Below are 17658 nucleotides of genomic sequence, written 5' to 3'. Positions count from 1 at the left end.
TATAATTCAAAAACATTCCACCCGCCTGCTCATTCCTTTAGGAGACTTATGTCCATCTTAATGATTTAAGAAGCAAGAGGGAAAAACTTAGGACCTCAAAATACCCTGGTAATGACCAGGATCAGAGGTCCCCTGCTGGAGCAAGCGCAACCAGGGAAGCAGTTTACTCTTTGCTCGAAGTGCTGCTTTTCACTCGTAAGACACAGCATGGGATGCTGCTTACAGAGAGTTCCAACAGCTGGGGACGCAATGGGATCATACTTCACCAACAGTGAGGACCCACAGTGTAAATCCTGAGGGTGTTCCTGGTTACCTCTGCATCCTGCTCCGAGAGGTGGTACGTCCTCTCAAGTCTTTGCAGAGTTCGGGGATTCAGAGTCCTCTGCTCCAAGAGATGCTCCAGAAGCAAGACCAGCTGGTCTGGAAGAAGCTGAGGACAAAACCAAACAGCCTGTGAAAATGCCATTCAGCTTACAAGAAATTAAACCCAAACGTTTAGACCAAAGACAGCAAATCCAGGGTAACCCTGGGGACTCCCAGCAGCTGCTGAAACATTGGAAGACTGTAGACTTTACTATGGTAAAACCTCAAGGTTTACCTTGTATCCCCAAAGACACTGCATTCTGGGGTCTGATTAAGCCCTATTCTCCATGGCTTCTCATGTCAGTTCTATATTTAAGAGCAGATCAAAAACTGAGTCTACCTTGTTTATTTTTTTAGGTTGTACACCATGAATTTTTTTTTAAGGTGTACAACATGATGACTTAAATGTATACATACACTGTGAATGATAAAAACTGTGCTTATCTTAGGGCTTCCCTGGTGGCACAGCGGTTGAGAGTCCGCCTGCCGATGCAGGGGACACAGGTGCGTGCCCCGGTCCGGGAAGATCCCACATGCCGCGGAGTAGCTGGGCCTGTGAGCCATGGCCACTGAGCCTGCGCGTCCGGAGCCTGTGCTCCGCAACGGGAGAGGCCACAACAGGGAGAGGCCCACGTACCGCAAAAAACAAACAAACAAACAAAAACCTGTGCTTATCTTAATAAAACATTATCATGGTTTTATTAGATCTTTTTCTCTACAGCATGCATATGCCAAAAAAGGTCATTTAGCCTAGACAAATACTCAAGAAACCGTCTGATCTTAGGTAAACACATGGAAGTTTAATTCAAATTTCCTTCTTTAGCATGTGACTTGCAAATGTACACCAAGAAATAAAAAGCATGTAATGAAACTAGAACCATGTTTCACAATCCCTCTATTACAAAATCTGTAAGTGTATTATTCCATTAAAAAGAAGGTTGTATGTATGATTACACACACACACACACACACACACACACACACACACACACACACACACGCCCAACCACACAAGGTCACTCAGATCCCTGAGTTTTCATACAGGATAAGTAAAAATGGTATTACCACTTAAGGGCAAAGAGAGCAAGACGTTTTTATATGGTTCAAAAATAACACAAACTAATCTGTGAACAAACAATACTTGTGAAATCCAAGAACTTAAAATATCTGTCTTATTCACTCTTGTACCACAGTGCCTAGATCAGCCTCTAGCACAGAGCAGCACACAAACGGTTAACAGAAGAAAAAAATTCAATTTAAGACACATCTTGTAGGAACCAAAATGTATTTATTCTAAAATGAAGGTTTTAAAATAACTACTATGAATTCCACTATTCTCGACATTTAGCTTTTCTCCATTCCTGATTATGCCCAGGCAATCCTGTCAACTAACTCAAATTTACAGTTCTGGAAGTCAATACTAGAGCAACAGGATATTCACAAGAACACCTGGATTTTAATCCCCATTTTGTTACTCTAAAAGAAATTTCAAAAATTATTGGCTTCTCCCCTACCTCTCTTTACCTTTCAGCCCCCAAGTGTGCACTGCACCTCTGCCTCCCTCTCCATTCACACACACACTCTTCCAAAATGCACTTGCAGGAAAACCCAGCAGAGACAGCATGCATGAAATTTACTACCTAATTCCACAAAGAAAGCATTTCTTATCTTTCCTCACCTCACCTTTCTAAGGTCTAATGAAACCGCCACTTCCCTCTAGACAGACAGACACAAATGCACACCACTTGATTCTTGGTTATTTTCATTTCATAACATCACTCCATCCACCACAGAGTCATGCTGTGGCTCCTCTCTCAGGCTGAGAGGAGAAACGAGGTGCTTCAGCAAAACCAGAGGGTTACGATTCAGCACTGACCTGTGAGGTTATATATGAGAACACTTAATTTCCTTCCATTAGAACTACTGTGTCTGTAAGATGCTTTAAAGATATCAAATTACTATATACTAGTACAAAAATGCCATTTTTCCATTTTCTACAGTTTTAGACACATGAGGCTACTTGTATGATATTAAAAGAAATCTGCTGTTTTATAAAACAGACCAAATTCAGAACCACCAGCTTCTGGGGAGCATGCGTACCCTTGTATACCACGGGCACCATGAGCACTTGGCAGGCAGGCACTCATGGCCGCCGGCAGAGGGAGGAGTCTTACCCAGCCTCTGGCATTCCCGACCCGGCAGCAGAGCTGACACTTTCTTCTCAGCCTTTCTTGTGGCCCCTCTTATTGTAGTTCCATCTTCTCAGCTCGGCCCAGCTGGGCCTGGCACCCAGGCTCCCTCTGCCCTCCTTCCCATCCATCTCACCCTGCAGCCTCCCTCTCTGGATCTTCCTTCCCTATGTTCCAAGAGGGGCCCCTTCTCTGGTGGAGGCTAAGCCTTCAGCCCCAGCCATGAGTGTGCCCCTCATTCCCCCCTAAGGCCACTCTCCCTGATTGCCCTCCTGCATTTGAACCCTTCTCATGGAGTCTACCCTTTCTCCCCAAAATGGTCTCTCCCCACCTGCCCCACTACATCCCTTTCCAAAGTGTGCTCCACGTGGCCCCCACCCTGCGGCGGGCCTAGGTGCCCATCCAGCAGCAGCCCATCTGTCTGTACAGGGGCAGGGGAGGGGAAGGTCCCAGATTGGGTCAGAATGGCTAGCCAGTCCTGCATCCCCACGCGCACGCTCAAAGCTGGTCAGCAGTGCTTCTACAGGCAGCCAATCCAGGGCAGCAACAGCTACTCAAGAAGACCGCTTCTGGGGAAGGGCCCAGCCTGATACAGCACAGAACACCCATGGGCTGCGGGTGGCAGCCTCATTCGCTAACTAAGTGCAGCAGGAACAAGCCCGGCCAACTTTCAGAACTGCAGAAAAGGGAAGAGTAGAAAGAAAAGCATCTCCCTATTACGTGCCTGCGCTTACAAAGAGGCCTATTGTTAGAACCCAAGCTTAGGATTTGGTTTAAACTAGAGAGACCCAGGGAGGAAAGAAACCCTGAGTAAGACAACTAGCTTGGTCCTCAACGTACCCCAGCTGGGTTTGACCAATAAACTCCTGTTTAATGTCAGAGAATTACTAACATGGGAACCTATCAAAATATCTGGATTCACACTTTTGTATCTCTCTCAGTTTTCTTCTAAGCAAAAAGTTCATACACACCTGCACAGAGAAACAGAACCAGAAGGATCACTGACAGTTTTCGTCCTCTCATTTTATGCAATGGAAAAATATCTAAAGCCAAGCGCCCTGACTTAAGATGGGCAGCCGAGATGGAAGGGAGGGAGTCAAGCCTTTGCGGTTCTTTGTTCAGTTTAATTTACTTTAATTGGAGAAAGGCAAAGAACAAGCATGCACACACCCCACCAGCTCTCCCTCCTCCTTCACTAAGGTGCCTGCTTGCTCAAAGGTGGGCAGGGGCACCAAGGACCAACACAGAGGCTGAGAACATTCCTTCATGATGCTGAGAGGTCTTCAGAACGGACTTGTGTAAGTGACTCTCCTTAGTAAAACCACCTGTAGCCATCTGGCTTTCAACTGTCATTCCTCCAATTCGGGGGGGGAAGGGGGGGCTCGTATTTCAAATCGGTGATCAAATGCTATTTTAGTACATAGGCAAAATTCAGTCTCTCTCACTCACAAATGAGTACGTGAACATTACATAATTTTTACATGAGATTACAGACCCTGAAAAGAGAATACTGAAGCAAAAATGTGGTAAGCAGCTTGCTTTAGTACAGCATAGTTCTCTTTGTAAAATAAACACTTACTCCCTATAAAGCCACCCTATAATGAAAAAGAAGTACTAAGTAACAAACCAAAATGTTCGCAGAGCAACATTTTGAGAGAGATCTGAGAGAGATCATACACCAGCAAACGTGTTCAGACGCAGTGCTGGGTGCCACCCGCCCTGGCAGCAAGCACAGGGGTGTTAGGAAATGCCGTGTGGGTCACTCCACTCCCACCCATGTAGAAATCAAATTAAATTTCACATGACTTCTAGGCCCACTGTGTTTAATACAGCAGTGTGGGGCGGTGGGGTGGAGACAGACACGGCTTTAGTCACAGCATGGAGTGATTAAGAAAAATAAAGCACATGCTTCAGAGCATTATCTCCTGAGAAAGCAGCTCGTTCAAACATCAGAAAAAGAAACTGCCTTTACTGCTGAGGGTCTAGGAGTGCTCACACCCACAGTTCAACAGTGAGAGGAAGAGCAAGTTCTCTCCTTTGCACAAACTAGGAACTCACGATGAGGTTATTATTTTTCCGTATGGAAACCAGCTCGGTATTTTTTAAATGCATCTGCCTCCGAAACTTAGACAAAATAAGAGTGGGGTGCCAAAGTCATGTGGGCACTTGAAATAGAGGACTTCACAACACTGGAACACTTACTCGAACACAAACAATAAAACACCAAAGGAGGTCAATACATTGAGATTTGTTAGGAACTCTGGAAGTCTGTGTTCTTGCTCTAAACATGGAGGATTCCACGGCTGCTAATTACCCAGAAACGCACAAAGAGAAAAAAAGTCTACCTCGTAATTTTTCCCAGTCAGCCTAAGGGTTGAGGCAAGTTGCACAAGTTTGAACAGTTCTAAAGAGTTCTTACACAGGCTCTTGGAAAGAAAATACGGATTTTCCAAACGCACCCTCCTAGTCTACAAGCAGCACAAAGAAAACGAACCTTGACTCTTCCAGAAGCCTAGAAACCTCTTTCTACTGTCACGGGGGCATCACTCACTCCTGGCTCCCTGAAGACCAACCACACAACCGAGGCCCTCCACCATTTCTTCTATAAACAGGACTCCGAAAGGGCCAGCTAGGCTCCTAGATCAGAAAGTGCCCCATACGCATCTCACTACTGACCTTCCACAGGCAGGACCAACACAGGGAACCCGGGCCCGCGAACATCCACGTCCACTGCCCGCGCCCCTCCAAAAGCAAAGGAGGGCACCTCCCCTCACAGCCCAGCTGGCGCGCTGCAGCCACACACGGAGGAAGTCTCAGACTCCCAGGCGGGGAATGAGCCTAGGACGAATGCAGCCACCGACGGACAGTGGCGTGAGTTCTATTATTACCTCACTATCACTCTGGGATCTGCGCCTAAATGAAGCATGCTTCCTCCCTGATGCCATTTCCTTTTATCCTGGCTGGAGACTAAATGCAGATCAATGGGGGCAAAATACATATGATGTCACTTCAATTTATAGCAATGGCCTCCCTCTCTTTCGGTCTGCCTGAAATACACAGAAAGATCAATTCTTCCCAAAAATGGTTAAAAAATGCTTAGGGAGCATTCTTCTTCCAGAAAAGCATTCTCTGCTATATTTGTCTATGTTACTACGGCAGGAACTGTTTACACTGAACAAAAACAGAAAAAATGGGGGAGGGAGGAAAGAAATCTCAAATTCTCCTGTACGCTGGCTGAGATTCAACACAAGCAGGGTCCAAACCAGAATTGGGGAGGCTGACCTTTGAAAGTCACATGTATTCTGGCATAGAGGCACAAAAGAGACAGCAGTTCTCCTTTGCCCCTTGGACTAAAAAGGTAATCCCACAGATATAAAAGGTCTTTTTAATAAGATTTCCTCCAAAGTCTAACAAATTCCTTTCTACTCTTCCCAGAAAACACATCCACCACACTACCCACCCTCAGGTGCCCTGAAGAGTATCAGAACTCTGGTGAAGTTGACCTTGCCTACTCCAAACACTGGCCAGGACCATGGTTCTCACTTCATTGTTTGTATAGGATCTTTCATCTGGCACTTTCTTAATGATAAACATTTTTAAGTCACAAAAATGAACTATTTGATAATATATACATAGGAGAGTGTCTGGCCAAGAGCTGTTGTCAACAAGGATATCATGATATAATTAAAATGGTTTGAGTCTAAAACAGTAACTTATATAGAAGAAAAACACAATTGTTCTGAACTGCTTCTAGAAACAAAACTTACAAAAGAAAAACCATCCTTTCCATGTTGAAGAAAAACAATACATTTTAAAGAACTGACGAATTTAAGAATTAAAGTCTCTGGTTCACATTATTTTGGGGACATAAATTTGATTTGCCAACCAATGAAAGTCACTAAATAAAATTAAAAGTGAAAATAATTTTCTTCAAAAATAAGGAAATCATTGAATAGATGTATTTATCCAGCATAATCAGTATTTCTGATTATCAAACATCTTTAGGGCGTATGCCTATGGACAAATTTTAGGAAAATTCAAGCAGAAGAAAGTATTTATATAATTCAGTTCACATAGAAAAAAAGCATATTTACTATATTTGGGGGAAAACAATTCTAACAGCTACAGTTGAAAAAGACTACCGAACTTCTGAGCCATAGTTTGGTTGTGGTGCTTCCAAAAGTGACACCACAGTGACCAAAACAGACACCATCATTAGCAAAGAGTACCTGAAATAATTCATTGGCATAAATCATTCTCATATCTCACTCATGTCAGATTATAAGGGTCAAATTTTCATGTGCTAACACTTCCCTAACTTTTGTAAAAAACATTACCCAAACTATATGCAATTTGATACAAAGCGTATTATTTAAACTACATTAAATGCAGTCCTCCTGTCAACTCTTATAATCACGTGTACACTTACGGTTTATGTTATAACACAGTTTGAAAATAAATCTTTGTACACACTCAAATTGAAAATTCCCAAGTATTTTATAAGAGATTCTTGGTATCTTTGCGTCTGCCTTCCCTATTCAGGAACTTGCCAGACCAATAACCAAAGGGGCCAAAGGGAGACCATTCCTGATCTGAATTTTATGCTTCTCAAGAAAAACATCGCGCATGAAGAAGAAACTATAAATTCCTAAGTGATTCAGTCCACTCACCCTGCCATAATAACACTTATGCTCCAGGCAGGGCTTGTTTAAGGCTTTCTAAAGAATTTGGAACACTTGAAAGGCTCAGAGAATACGTCTAATTTTTCTCGTATGCACAGGTTTTTGGTTTGTTTTTACTTTTAATAGAAATCTGCTTCTTTTCCTTTCTTTAGAATTAATGCTCTTATCTAAGTTAATATTGTATTTAATAATTGATTTATTTATCTTAAGAGTATACATTTTATGAATCTGAGTTCCTAAGCTGTAAAGTGATATTTTCTAATTCAAAATTCTGGTTGCATACCAACTGATTTATGAACCTCCAAAAGTCCACCATATGAATATACCTTTACCGTGAAAACTGTCAGTCAAAATCTGTGTGTCAAAATCGTGGCTATGGTATATAACCATCACACAACAGAATATCACACAGCTATTAAAAAGAATGAGATGTTAACTGTTTCTGTAATATGCTGAGATGGAGAGACATATTATTAAGTGGGGGGAAAAGTTAAGAACAGAACATAGACTATGGCTGAATTGGCGTGAAAAATTTTCTAAAGATACACAAAAAGGAATTAAGCAACTCTTCACATCAACTTTTCTCTGAGTAACCTACATGAGCAGCTAGCTGCCTGGCCTTTTTCTTTTTCCTGCCTCCAGATCAAGCTGAACTATTTTTCTTAAAACATGTTAAAAATTTCCCAATAATTTACTTAAAGAAGAGAAGATCCACTTTATGAAGAAATTTAATACTGCAATCTAAGCACTGAAATGCATAAATGATTAAAGCACATGCTCTAACAAAATACTGAGCTAGCAACCTGGAAACCAGGGGCTTCTATAAAGCAGTTAGAAGCAGATCCCCTAGCAGGAGTGTGCACCAAGAAATCTATCAGAGCCTCTCTATTCTTAGTCATAACAACAGTATTTCAAAGCAACATAGGTCTCAAAAGTTCTGATGTCAATACTTCTCTGCGTAGAGATGAATACCATTAAATATAAGACATAAGTTCTGTGCGAGCAATGCGCGAATACTGAAAGAATTTTAGAGCAGCTCCCTCACTGTGATCTGTTGAAAGTCAGCCTTCGGCATAAGGGTTTATAAGAAATAAAGAATAAAAAAAAAGAAACATTGAAAGAATTTAAAATTTTCCAAATGCTTTGCAAATATACATGAAGCACTGCATCAGTCACGTGCTCAGATTTTTATGTTGTCATTTATAATATAAATGAACCATCAAATATTTTCAGAGTTTTTTCCAAGGGAAAAACCAGTAACTGTAATTTCATTCAAACCAGAATTTTTTCCTATCTTTCTTCAACTTCTGCTATTACTCCCAATATATCAAAATCAGATCATCTGCGAGGGATTATTTGTTACAAATTTAACACTCCTAGAAAATAACTGCATCAACATTAGATTCTTCTGGGCAACATTCAGTTGAGTTTATTTTCTATAGCTAGCCCTATGTTCCTGGCAAAAAGTGATAATATGCACAAAATTAAGGTGTTCATATGCACAAATACAAAATTCTTAGGAATATTCAGTATGAAAACAGTTTTCCTCTATAAATTACAGGTGATTAGCAAATGGGGGGGGGGGCGGAACCTAAGCATTTACCGAAATTAAGCTCCTTAAAATTTTACAGACAAAAATAGGATCCTCCTCTTTTAAGTTTAAACAAGAATAACTGAGTTCAAATAAAACCATATTTCAACTTCTATAAAAAGAATGTACCTTTTTAAGGCAACTCCCTAAGGGATGGAACCCTATCATTTCATCTGCCACCTACCTCATGCCAGATACTCAAATGTTTATCAAATTTAAATAAAGGACTTAATGTCCAATCCGGTAAGATGGAGTAATACAGAAAAATGACTGCAAGAACAGCTGTCAAGCAACCATTCAGTGATTTAAATAAAACTATACTGAAAGAAAATTTATATAGCGACACATGAAAATTCAAGCCAGAAGTGATTCTCACTTCTAAACGAAAACGAATCCAAAAATACACAACTTAAATATATCAATTTTAAAAGTTTTGTAAACCTTCTGTATAATAGATTCTTACTCTAAAAGCGAATGGTAAAATAACGGAAATGCCTCCTCAATTATAATCGACTGTAATCAACAAAATGATGGTTCTGCGATGTTTTTAAAGAACGAATCTAATGAATAAGCTAGACTGTAGCGTTTGTAACAATCCATTTTGCGCTAAATGCAAAGACTCAATAGTATGTCTTACAAAGACCTGTCCCTTTGCTTTCCACAGCCTCCTTGTTAAAACCTGTTATTAGATTAATTTTTAAAAATTATCAAAACTAACATCTATAAAAAAGTAAGCCACAAAAGCATTTTAGAGATAATGACACTAACAAGAGTTGCAAGGTGAGAAAAAGACAAGAAACAGAAGGAAGGAGAAACGAAGTCACACGCTGGCGCTTGGCTCAGACAAACGACTTGGGAATGGACACACACATATACTCAACAAATTTTTAAGGAGAGAGCATAATTTACAAGCAAATTTCACTCTTGGGTATTTATTCTGGTGTAAAATACTAACATTCCATTACTCCTAGTTCCTGTCCTTTCTTCTTCATAGGTTCATAGTCAAAACAACATAAATACCTTTTTGATTAGATTTTAATTTCTACAGTTCTTCTTACATTTTCTACCAAACCCAAACTACGCATAAATATTAGCCACACGTCCACAATTTGTTGTGGTTTCTGTCATAAAGTAGACAAAGAAACATATCCTTAGGGATATGTATAGCCAACCACAACTAAAGAAAAATTGGGGGGGGGGCGGTGAGGTGGAAGAGGGTAGGAGTCCAACTACAAGAATTACTGCTGGAAGAATAAAGGAATAAAGTTGTTTTTACTTAATAAAAATGTGTTGAGAGTATCGCACAATTTACTATCCAACGTCTCAGTTTTCTTTCACAGAATGATTTAATGTATATAAAGCACAGGGGTCAGATTTCACTCAAATTCTGTACACTTTTGGATTCTAGTCCAGACATTTTATATCCCGGATTAACTCTGAAAAGTTTTATGAGGAATAGAGCAAAGAATTAACTTCTTAAGGGTCACTGAGAAACTTACGGAAATTCATATTATTGAAAAAAACATGGACTTAAGAGCTTCAGGAAAAAGAAAGGCAAAGAACAAGTTTCACATACTTTCAAGAAATGTTTCCCTCATGTTTAACTCTTCCTTTTCTCTCCTCCACCTCAATACCAGTGCAGCTGAAGGGAATAAAAGCTCTTAATGGGTCAGCATTTTGTATGGAAGAGAAATGGCTGTCTTACAGATGCACATCATGTGAGAAAGTGAAACAAACAGGTGAATGGGAAACAGAACAATAAACTACATGCACATGAATGGTGCCAGGTTTGTTTACCCCAAAGTTGCAGGCTACGTACCAAGGGCTGAAAAATTCATAAATTAATGTACTTTCCATCACGATAAGAACTATTCCCAACTAAACAAGAGACTGGAATAGCGTTATAAAAATGTTCTTTTAAAGCTAAACACACTCTTTACAGCTATCAGAATTCAGACATTAAAATCTTAAGTCTACTGTGAGCTCCAGCTTGGACTCATGGCCCGGAGCAGCTGGAAGCTGGTACAGGAGCAGGAAATCTGAAATTCGGCCTTGTTTGCTGCCATAGAAAAATCCTCTCATGTGAATTCAAATACTTCAAAGTCAATCAACAGAAGTAAGTCTTCAAAGATGAAAAATAGATACACACCTAAAATCCTAGTAGGTCTGAGACCTACCAAAACCTTTTCATAGGTGTTGGTTGGCATAAAGCTGATTAAACCTAAGATACATTTTCTGGTAACAATCTAAAATCTCAAGTATTGCAAGTTATTCCTAATAGACTCCTAAAGAAATGTCATACAAATTGTGGTTAAGTCTTAGCATTTCTATTCTGTTTATATCTGCCTTCATGTATATATGCTTATATAAGAAAAATTCGGTATTATCTTATCAGCGTAATACATTTTAATAGCACAGAACTTTTGGAAATTACAGGAAATGTTAAGACACTTCTCAGTTTTTGAATTGCTTATTCAATTTTAATGAAAAACAGTCAGTCTGCGAAAAACCAAACTTTCCCTCCCCTGAGTATCCAAGCTTATCTGTTTTATGAATTAACTTAGAATTCATGTTAAAAATAAAAAAGGGAGCAATCAGTTTTCTTTGTGTAGGTTTTAAGAAATTCTTCTTATATAATTAAAACTAAAAAAAGAGAAACTTTAAAAAATGTTTACTCTCCACATTTTTAACAGAATTTCTGCAACTGTGCTTTTATCGAAGTTACAACATACCAATTATAATCTACACATTCTATTCCGAAGTGAAGCTTGACTTGCTTATAACAAATCAACCTGAAGAACCAGTGATCACAGATTTCCGCCCCCCCACCACCACCAAAAGGAAAAGTAGACACAAAGATTTTTAGATTTACTAAATGCAACCTCACAGGTTGAGAACCACTTTTCTGCTGACTTCACAATGTAGGGTGTCTCATCTCAGAATTTTACAAGTAATAGTTACCTTTGAGACAGAAATAAAACATGAACAGGCTGCTCCCTCCAGGGCAACCCTCACAAACTTTTCCTCAAAGTTTAAAACCTGGTCTACGTTTCCATCTAAGAATGTTTTCTAGGAATTGAGACCAAAGACCAGAACCCCTCTAAGTTAGCACACACCCCTTAACAAAGAGGAAAGAGAACAGTAAGTTAACCTGCAGAACATTTCTAAAGAAGGCTCTAGTCTGAAGCAGTAATTTGTTACTCTTTTCCTGCTGGATTTGTCCTTCAAGTAAGCTTTCTTGAGCACTTCAGAATGTATCTGTTTACCTGATGTGTCTTCCTGGAAGGCTTGGTAAATAAAATACACAAAAAATTACAATACCGACACCCATGCCCTTGAATGCACTCAAAGTTTAAAACGTTTACAAGTACAACGGCGTGAAAACAAAGGCAAGAGCCCGTCAGAAGCACCCCACAGTATTTTTGAAGGCAACGAGAACTCCCATTCACATCAAATGATACCACCATGGTAGTGGGAATGCAAACTCCACAGAATGGGCTGCTCGCTATAAGCAGATAAGGACAGGATTATGAAGCAGAACGAATACGAGTGAACCAAACTTGGCTTTCTTTCCTGCTAAAGCTCATTTGCTGGAAAGACTGAGGTTATTTAAAAGGAGGAAAATGAGAAGGGATTTGGTAGACGGAGAAGAAACCACCTTAATTCTCCTAACGAACACCAGCTGACGGCCCCGGGCCCCCGCAGCTGTCAGACGGGCCCGGCTGCGGCGGGTGGGCCCGACTTGGAAAGAAGAAAACGGCTTACTTACTGCGGCTCCCGTCGGGGCGCAGGCCAGAGCCTAGAGTCCTCCCGGATCCTTCCCGAGCGCCGGCTGATATCTGCAGCGCCCGCCGCGCGCGCCGCCTCCTCCTCCCGGGCCAATCCCCGGAGAGGCCGCCGCCGCGCCTGCCCGCCCCGCCCCGCGCAGCCAGCCGGGCCGGGTTCCCACCGCGCGGCGCCCCTTCCCAGCCACACCCCTGGCCCCCACCCCGCCCCCGCCAGTCAGCTCCCACCCAGTAATTACTCTAATTAGAAGTTTTAGTCTCAGCAGTTAAACAATGTACGAGCCAGTCCCAACACAGCCTGCAATTCAAATGGCTTTGAGAACAAAGGCAATCATAGCTGTAGCAATTTTTCCTCTAATTTATAGAATGTGAAGACTTTCTCTCGTTGCTCACTGTACTTAAAACAAATTTAACCTCTAGTGTACATGCCACTTCACTTTCCATTTGAATGGAAAAACACCAGACCATGCCCGTTACAACAAAGAAAAAAAGAAAAAAAACACTGTTTTCAAAAAATGAATATTGAACTGATGAGTTTAGTCCCTCCTGCGGAACATTCACAAATGTTCCTGGATCACCTGGTAGAAACGTAAAAGATGTACAAAGATGCGGGAGGGCTGTTTTGTTTACAGATTATGTGAATAAAAGGGAAACAAACTACCCAGGGCATCTTTCTAGTAAACAATCTGCATAATTCTTAATTAGTACTGATGGAAGTGATCAGGCCTATTTTCCCCAGAAATTTATTAACCGTCCATTCACAGTTCTGAGTATTAATCTCTTCAGCCTAGTTTGAGATGTACAGGAGATATTTCAGGATGAGGAAAACTAAACCCATAAAATATGTGCTTAGAAAAATAAAACCAAACACCAAAAACAAAAAAGCCTTTCTGTACTTTCTTTTCCAGTACTGGTTTGATCTTTAGAGCAATCTGCATCCATTTTAGAACTACTGAACAATTTAGAAATTAAGTTCATGTGAAAGATTTTTTAAAAATAGGCAATGAACTACTGGAGTAGAAATAATAATAAAACAACCACTACAAAAACGCTGCATGAAACAGGTTGTATGACTCATATGTCTTCCCCTTTCAATCTATATATTTCAAAAACATTTTCATTTTTTTCAAAATTTCAGGTAACTATAGTTTTCAGTCCCACTCCATGCATTTACTAGATATGCTCTAAAATTTCTCCATTTTTAAATGAAGGAAATCTTAACTGCCACATTATGAAAAATTAATTTAGTACCTTATTTTACTACAAAATGCTATTTTTGTTTAGCAGTTAAATTTGCCTCTCTAAATATTAATACGACAGCTATCTGAACACAATGTAACGTTTCACTGCAGTAACCACTTTGAAAGTTAATCTCTTTTAAGAAGAAACGCAACTAATTTCAAGTTAAAACAAGTAGAAAATAAGAAACAAAACCAAATGCAAACACTTTTAAATGCTAATGTGTCTACCTCACCTAAAACTTTAATGTCCTGAAAGTAAGATGACATTCTTCAATGCTTAAACTAAGAAAACCAGGTGTCTGGGAAATAAAAACTTTAAAAGGACTCCCAAACACTTGTTCTGCAGGTGAAATAAACATGATGAGCAACTGAGGACATAGGTAGAAAGCGCCTGCAAGGACAATGTAATATGCCCCCAAACTTATTTTTCCAAGATTCCCCAATGAGTCAAGATCTAAATCTTTAAATTAAATAGATTTAAAAGTTCTCTTCGCTAAGTTTATCTCGTGTGCAAGACAGGACACCACGCTTTAAATGTTAAGAACATTAATAAGGTTTATGCATATTTTCAAATGTATCAGAACATTTCAAATTTTTTAATGAATTTTTTCAGTTTGAAAAATGCATGATATCTACCTTCAGATAATTAACAAATATTCTTCAGTGAGAGACAAGAATACAAAAATTTTACAAAATATACCAAAATGTTCTTGTAAAAGTAAACATCTAACGGCCAAGCACCATGCTGCTATCAGCCTGACAAAATTATTTTAGAATTTACTATTAAACGCAAAAAGCTGTTGCTGATTAAGCTGTTGATCAAATCTGGAATTCTGCTTTAAACTGAAAGGTAAAGCAAGACTTAAGATAAAAACCACATACCACATACTGTCCGGAGAGTATCTCCACCTAAGATAGAGTTCTCATCATCACCACAGACTTCATTTCTCACTGACTCCAATACTATTCGTTCAAGCTCTTTCTATAATTACCATTTCCCATTTTGCAAGTCAAATCAGTAGCCCTATCCCATAAAATTATTATTGTTTTTGAAAGAAACCCTATCTCCGAAACGTTTTACCCTCTTTTTTCTAAGCAGAGCACAGTCGTTTGCTGGCCAACAGTGCTTGGAGCCACCTGTGCATCACCCAGCTCCCCCCGCCCTTCAAAGCGGGGGGTGGGTGACTCCTTTCCAAAGCAAGTCCCCAAACTGCACTACCAACTCTGCCGGGCCCGCTGGGCAATGCTGTCCTAAATCGCTGCACATCGAGCTCCCCGCTCTCGACTAACTTCATCTAAGTTTAATTACGGGGGCTGACATCTGTCCCCGGAGCACGTTCGTCTCTCAAAGCAAAGAATGACCCAAATTAGAAGCACGAGGACAATGGAATTATGAATGGAAGAGACCAAAATTACAGTGCCCAGCTCTTAGTGGAGCTGCGGCTGTGGTGCAGCAATCGATCTGAGCAACTCTCTTGGTTCCACAGCCGAGGTCCTGGTGAACACGCGGGATCCCTCACTGCGGACAGAAACCCTTAGCTCTTCGCCAGAGGACCGAGCCACCAGCGTCCACCAGGAAGGCGCAGTCGGTCTCCGCAGGGAAGATGGGGGGGAGGGGCGGTTTAGGGGATCTCATGTGAATCCAGCCCAAAAGCCGGGCTCCAAAGCCGGGAGCACACCTAAACAACAAGGGTTTAGGTGTGCTAAACCTAAACCAAGCAAGCGGTTCTTCCTCCATGCCCTGGACCCTCACCCGACACAGACCGCGAAGCCCCAGCTAAAGTCTGCCGCCCACACCACTGCCCAGGGCGGCCTCATAGTCTGCGTGTCAGCCCACCGCGCGTGCGGAGGCACTGTCGGCGCGAGACGGAAGGGGGGTGGGGCAGGGACGCAAGGCCACCCACGGAGCAGCATCCTGGCCCTGGCCCTGCCCCCGCCCCCCACAAGCTGCGGCCCCCCTCCCCGCACCACGCACTGCGTGGCCCGATGCGGGCCCTGCCTGCTGCAGGGGAATGAAACTACCCCTAATTAAACACTACCGTCCTTTCCTCCGAACACATAAATAGTAGGCACTAGGAGCACCTTTCCGCTGACGAGTCACCTACAACCCGGGTCTAATCCTGCCGGGCTACTCACCTAGTGACCTTGGGCACAAGCTTTGCGACTTTCCTTCTCTCATCCATTAAAAACTCGACCCAACTCTTGAGAGTTGTCAGGAAATCAGGAAACACACTTGGCGCCCACTTTGCTCGCTCCTGGGCGTGAATTAACAATGGCCCACCCTCCTCCTCAAAGTTCCTTAAAAGACCAACTGTGCAGACAAGTAGCAGAGGGTGAGGAATACAACCGGTGACCCTACCAAAATAACCAGCAAATGTAAACCAGTTGCCCAAAAAACTCCTTTCTCATCCCTGATTTCCAGCGCCCCCCTTTAGTGAATCAGACCTGCCCTGCTGCAAAAACCTGGATTATTAAACCCATTTTGCCCACCACTGCCAAGCCGGGCGAGTTTCACTAATGCACAGCTCTGACCCCGGCCTTCCCATCTTTCTGTCCTGACTAAAACAATGACATGTATGCCCCCATGTGTGTTGTTCAATATGCTCGTTTCCAGTTTCAATCCCAATATGAACTGATATCCCCATGCCTGGACTTCTCTTGCTCTCCCTCTCTGTGAATCACTTTCCAAGGGCTACCTTTTTCAAGAACCCTTCCAGAAACAATTTTTGCTTTCTGGGTTTTGTTCTCTCATTCATTCCCACGTAGGCAGTTCTATTCCGCCATGTAACAGAATCATTAGAGTGCTACTGTGCATATGCTCAAATTTCTGAGCTCCTTGCAGGCCTGGGATGTCTTCTCTGAATCTCCCCACCTGCCAGGACCCACCACAGTCAATTTTGTATTAACGTAACCGTCTGTAGCAAGATCAAAGTTTCGATCTTGTGCCCATTAGCACTAATTTTTAGCAACTAAATGATGAAAATTTGTTAAAATAGGTTCAACCTTAGAAAAATTTTAAGATAATAACTTTTTTAAAAGCCTTACACTATTAATTTCACAGGCAAAGAAAGCCATTACAGGTAAATGTCATATCTATTTCAGGGACATTTTCTACTAGGAAGCTGTTGACAGCTTAACCACTGCAGCTCTGCTTTATGCAAATGCATGTGGCGCTCTTCTCCCAGGGAACTTAACAAATCTATTATCTCAGCTGACTTTGCCATGACCTTGAGGGGGGCAGGACGGGCAACACAGTACCCAAAACCTTAAATGACTGGGGAAAAGGAACCAGAAAAGTCTAGCCACTTAACACACAAGAACATGTACAAGAGCGGTTAAAACTACATAAAATTTTTACAGATGTGCACACCGAAAAGAATTTTATAGTGTTTAAAATAGAGTATCATTTTTATTGGAGGTTCTCCTATGCAGTTGTGTTAATAAAAACAAATTACAGCACAAAAATGTTCACAAGACAAAACATGACTAATTCTGAAGTTAATAAAACTATAATAATTGGATCATTCTTTTGAATAGAGAAATGCCAATTTCCCCCAAACTAAAATTATAAATTATTTGGATGTCACACTTAAAATTCAGCAGTTGACATTGGATATAACGGTAAGACCCCACTTAAGCTAAAAATATGAATGACTTTTTCCACTGTTATAGCATATATGCGTGTGTAAATATACATATTATCAATATATGTATTTTTCCTGATGGTAGCTATGAGAAACTGTAGTAAAAGAAGCTGTAAAAACCCATTTCTAATACCACACCCTGTATTTGTCTTCTATCCAACCC

General features: G+C 41.1%; 1 protein-coding gene across 1 annotated transcript in view; it reads right to left on the bottom strand.

Moving 5' to 3' along the window:
• AOPEP (aminopeptidase O (putative)) overlaps positions 1 to 17658 on the bottom strand; it is a 359663-nt gene that overhangs the window by 32061 nt on the left and 309944 nt on the right. The window contains exon 14 of the mRNA XM_060155372.1: positions 314 to 430. Within this exon, the coding sequence (XP_060011355.1) occupies positions 314 to 430 (117 nt within the window). The remainder of the gene's footprint in view (positions 1 to 313; positions 431 to 17658) is intronic.

This window comes from Lagenorhynchus albirostris, chromosome 7 (assembly GCF_949774975.1).
Source record: "Lagenorhynchus albirostris chromosome 7, mLagAlb1.1, whole genome shotgun sequence".
Taxonomy (NCBI): domain Eukaryota; kingdom Metazoa; phylum Chordata; class Mammalia; order Artiodactyla; family Delphinidae; genus Lagenorhynchus; species Lagenorhynchus albirostris.
This window is presented reverse-complemented; position numbering and strand designations above follow the sequence as displayed.